Source organism: Macrobrachium nipponense, chromosome 8 (genome assembly GCF_015104395.2).
Source record: "Macrobrachium nipponense isolate FS-2020 chromosome 8, ASM1510439v2, whole genome shotgun sequence".
Classification (NCBI taxonomy): domain Eukaryota; kingdom Metazoa; phylum Arthropoda; class Malacostraca; order Decapoda; family Palaemonidae; genus Macrobrachium; species Macrobrachium nipponense.
Window position 1 is genome coordinate 86629503 of NC_087203.1, and position 1286 is coordinate 86630788.

General features: G+C 38.0%; 1 protein-coding gene across 1 annotated transcript; it reads right to left on the reverse strand.

Moving 5' to 3' along the window:
• Positions 1–339: 339 nt before the first annotated feature.
• LOC135223146 (uncharacterized) lies at positions 340–915 on the reverse strand. Its single transcript, XM_064261649.1, has one exon. It carries the CDS (start codon positions 913–915, stop codon positions 340–342), a length of 576 nt encoding a protein of 191 aa, XP_064117719.1.
• Positions 916–1286: the final 371 nt, after the last annotated feature.

Consider the following 1286-nt stretch of genomic DNA (forward strand, 5'->3'; position numbering starts at 1 on the left):
CAATAGTACAGGAAACAAAAGGTTCATAGGGACTCAAATTTCAAGTATATTTTCATAACTGTTCATTTTAATAATACAGTAGCTATATTAGGCAATAATAATGGCATTAATGAAGAGAAAAGTCAATAATATTAAAAATGATAACAACAGTAAGTCACAACAAAGTAAACAACAACTAAGTATTGATAACAGTAGTAATAATGATACATCAATTAGAGGCGTCAGAATTATGTAAACAAAAGTATCGATAACAATATTCAGGGTCATGGATGATAATAAAGTATCATCAGTATTATGTTAACAAAAGTATCAATAACAACATGAAATAGAGCTAGAATTTTAGTCCAGGGTCAGAGCATCTCCATCACTGCTGTCATCAGTAGTGCTGTCATTCAAGTCAATTACAAACTCATCAAGTAATTTGTCAAACGCTGAATCTTTGGCATGATACATTTCTTCGATTCTCTTGACATGTTCTATAGCATTTTGCCAGTGCTGTGGCGTCACGTGATCAACTGCTTCTTTTGTAATTTTTTCTACAATTTTCAGAGACTGGTCGCTATTAGAATTACGTTTTTTTATTTCTGTCTTCACTTGGGCCCAGATAAGTTCGATAGGGTTGAAAATGCAGTGATAGGGAGGTAGACGAAGCACTTTATGGCCATAGTGAGCAGTAATTTCATCTATTTCGTACGTTTGAATTTCCTTGTGGCGCTGGCAGATCTGAAGAAGTTCGAGTTTTGTAACAGAAGGGTCATGGTCAATGTTATTTAGAACCAACCAGCCTATGATTTGGGCTTTTCTGTTGCTACTTGTTGGGACCTTGTTGATTATTTTAGAGTGATAAGGAGCATTATTGATGATGATAAGGGACTCCTTCTTGATATTAGGAAGAAGTTGTTCTTCTAACCACATTTTGAACCTTTCGTTATCCATCGAGTCATGGTAATCACCATTTGATCCGTTTTTTTTTTTTATTTGAACATAAGCAATGCTCCCGGTACAAAACCCTCATCACTTCCTGCATGTACTATTATAAACCTGGAGCCTCTCCCTAACTTCGTTTTCGGTCCTACTGATCCATCTTCATTAGTCCAGCACTTTCCGACGGTGAGGTTCTGGTTTCACAACCAAAGTCTCGTCCACGAATACCTCTGGTCTTGGGTTTGACTCTCTCGATTTGTCTTCAGTTCTCTAAGATACTTGCCACGGTAGTGGCATAAGTCAACAAACAGGGGGCCCTAGTGTCCCTCCCGTTGCACCAGTTGACGCTGCAGGAGTGGGCC

Coding starts and splice junctions, on each gene's coding strand:
- LOC135223146 (XM_064261649.1), bottom strand. CDS start 915: ATGTGGTTAGAAGAACAACTTCTTCCTAATATCAAGAAGGAGTCCCTT.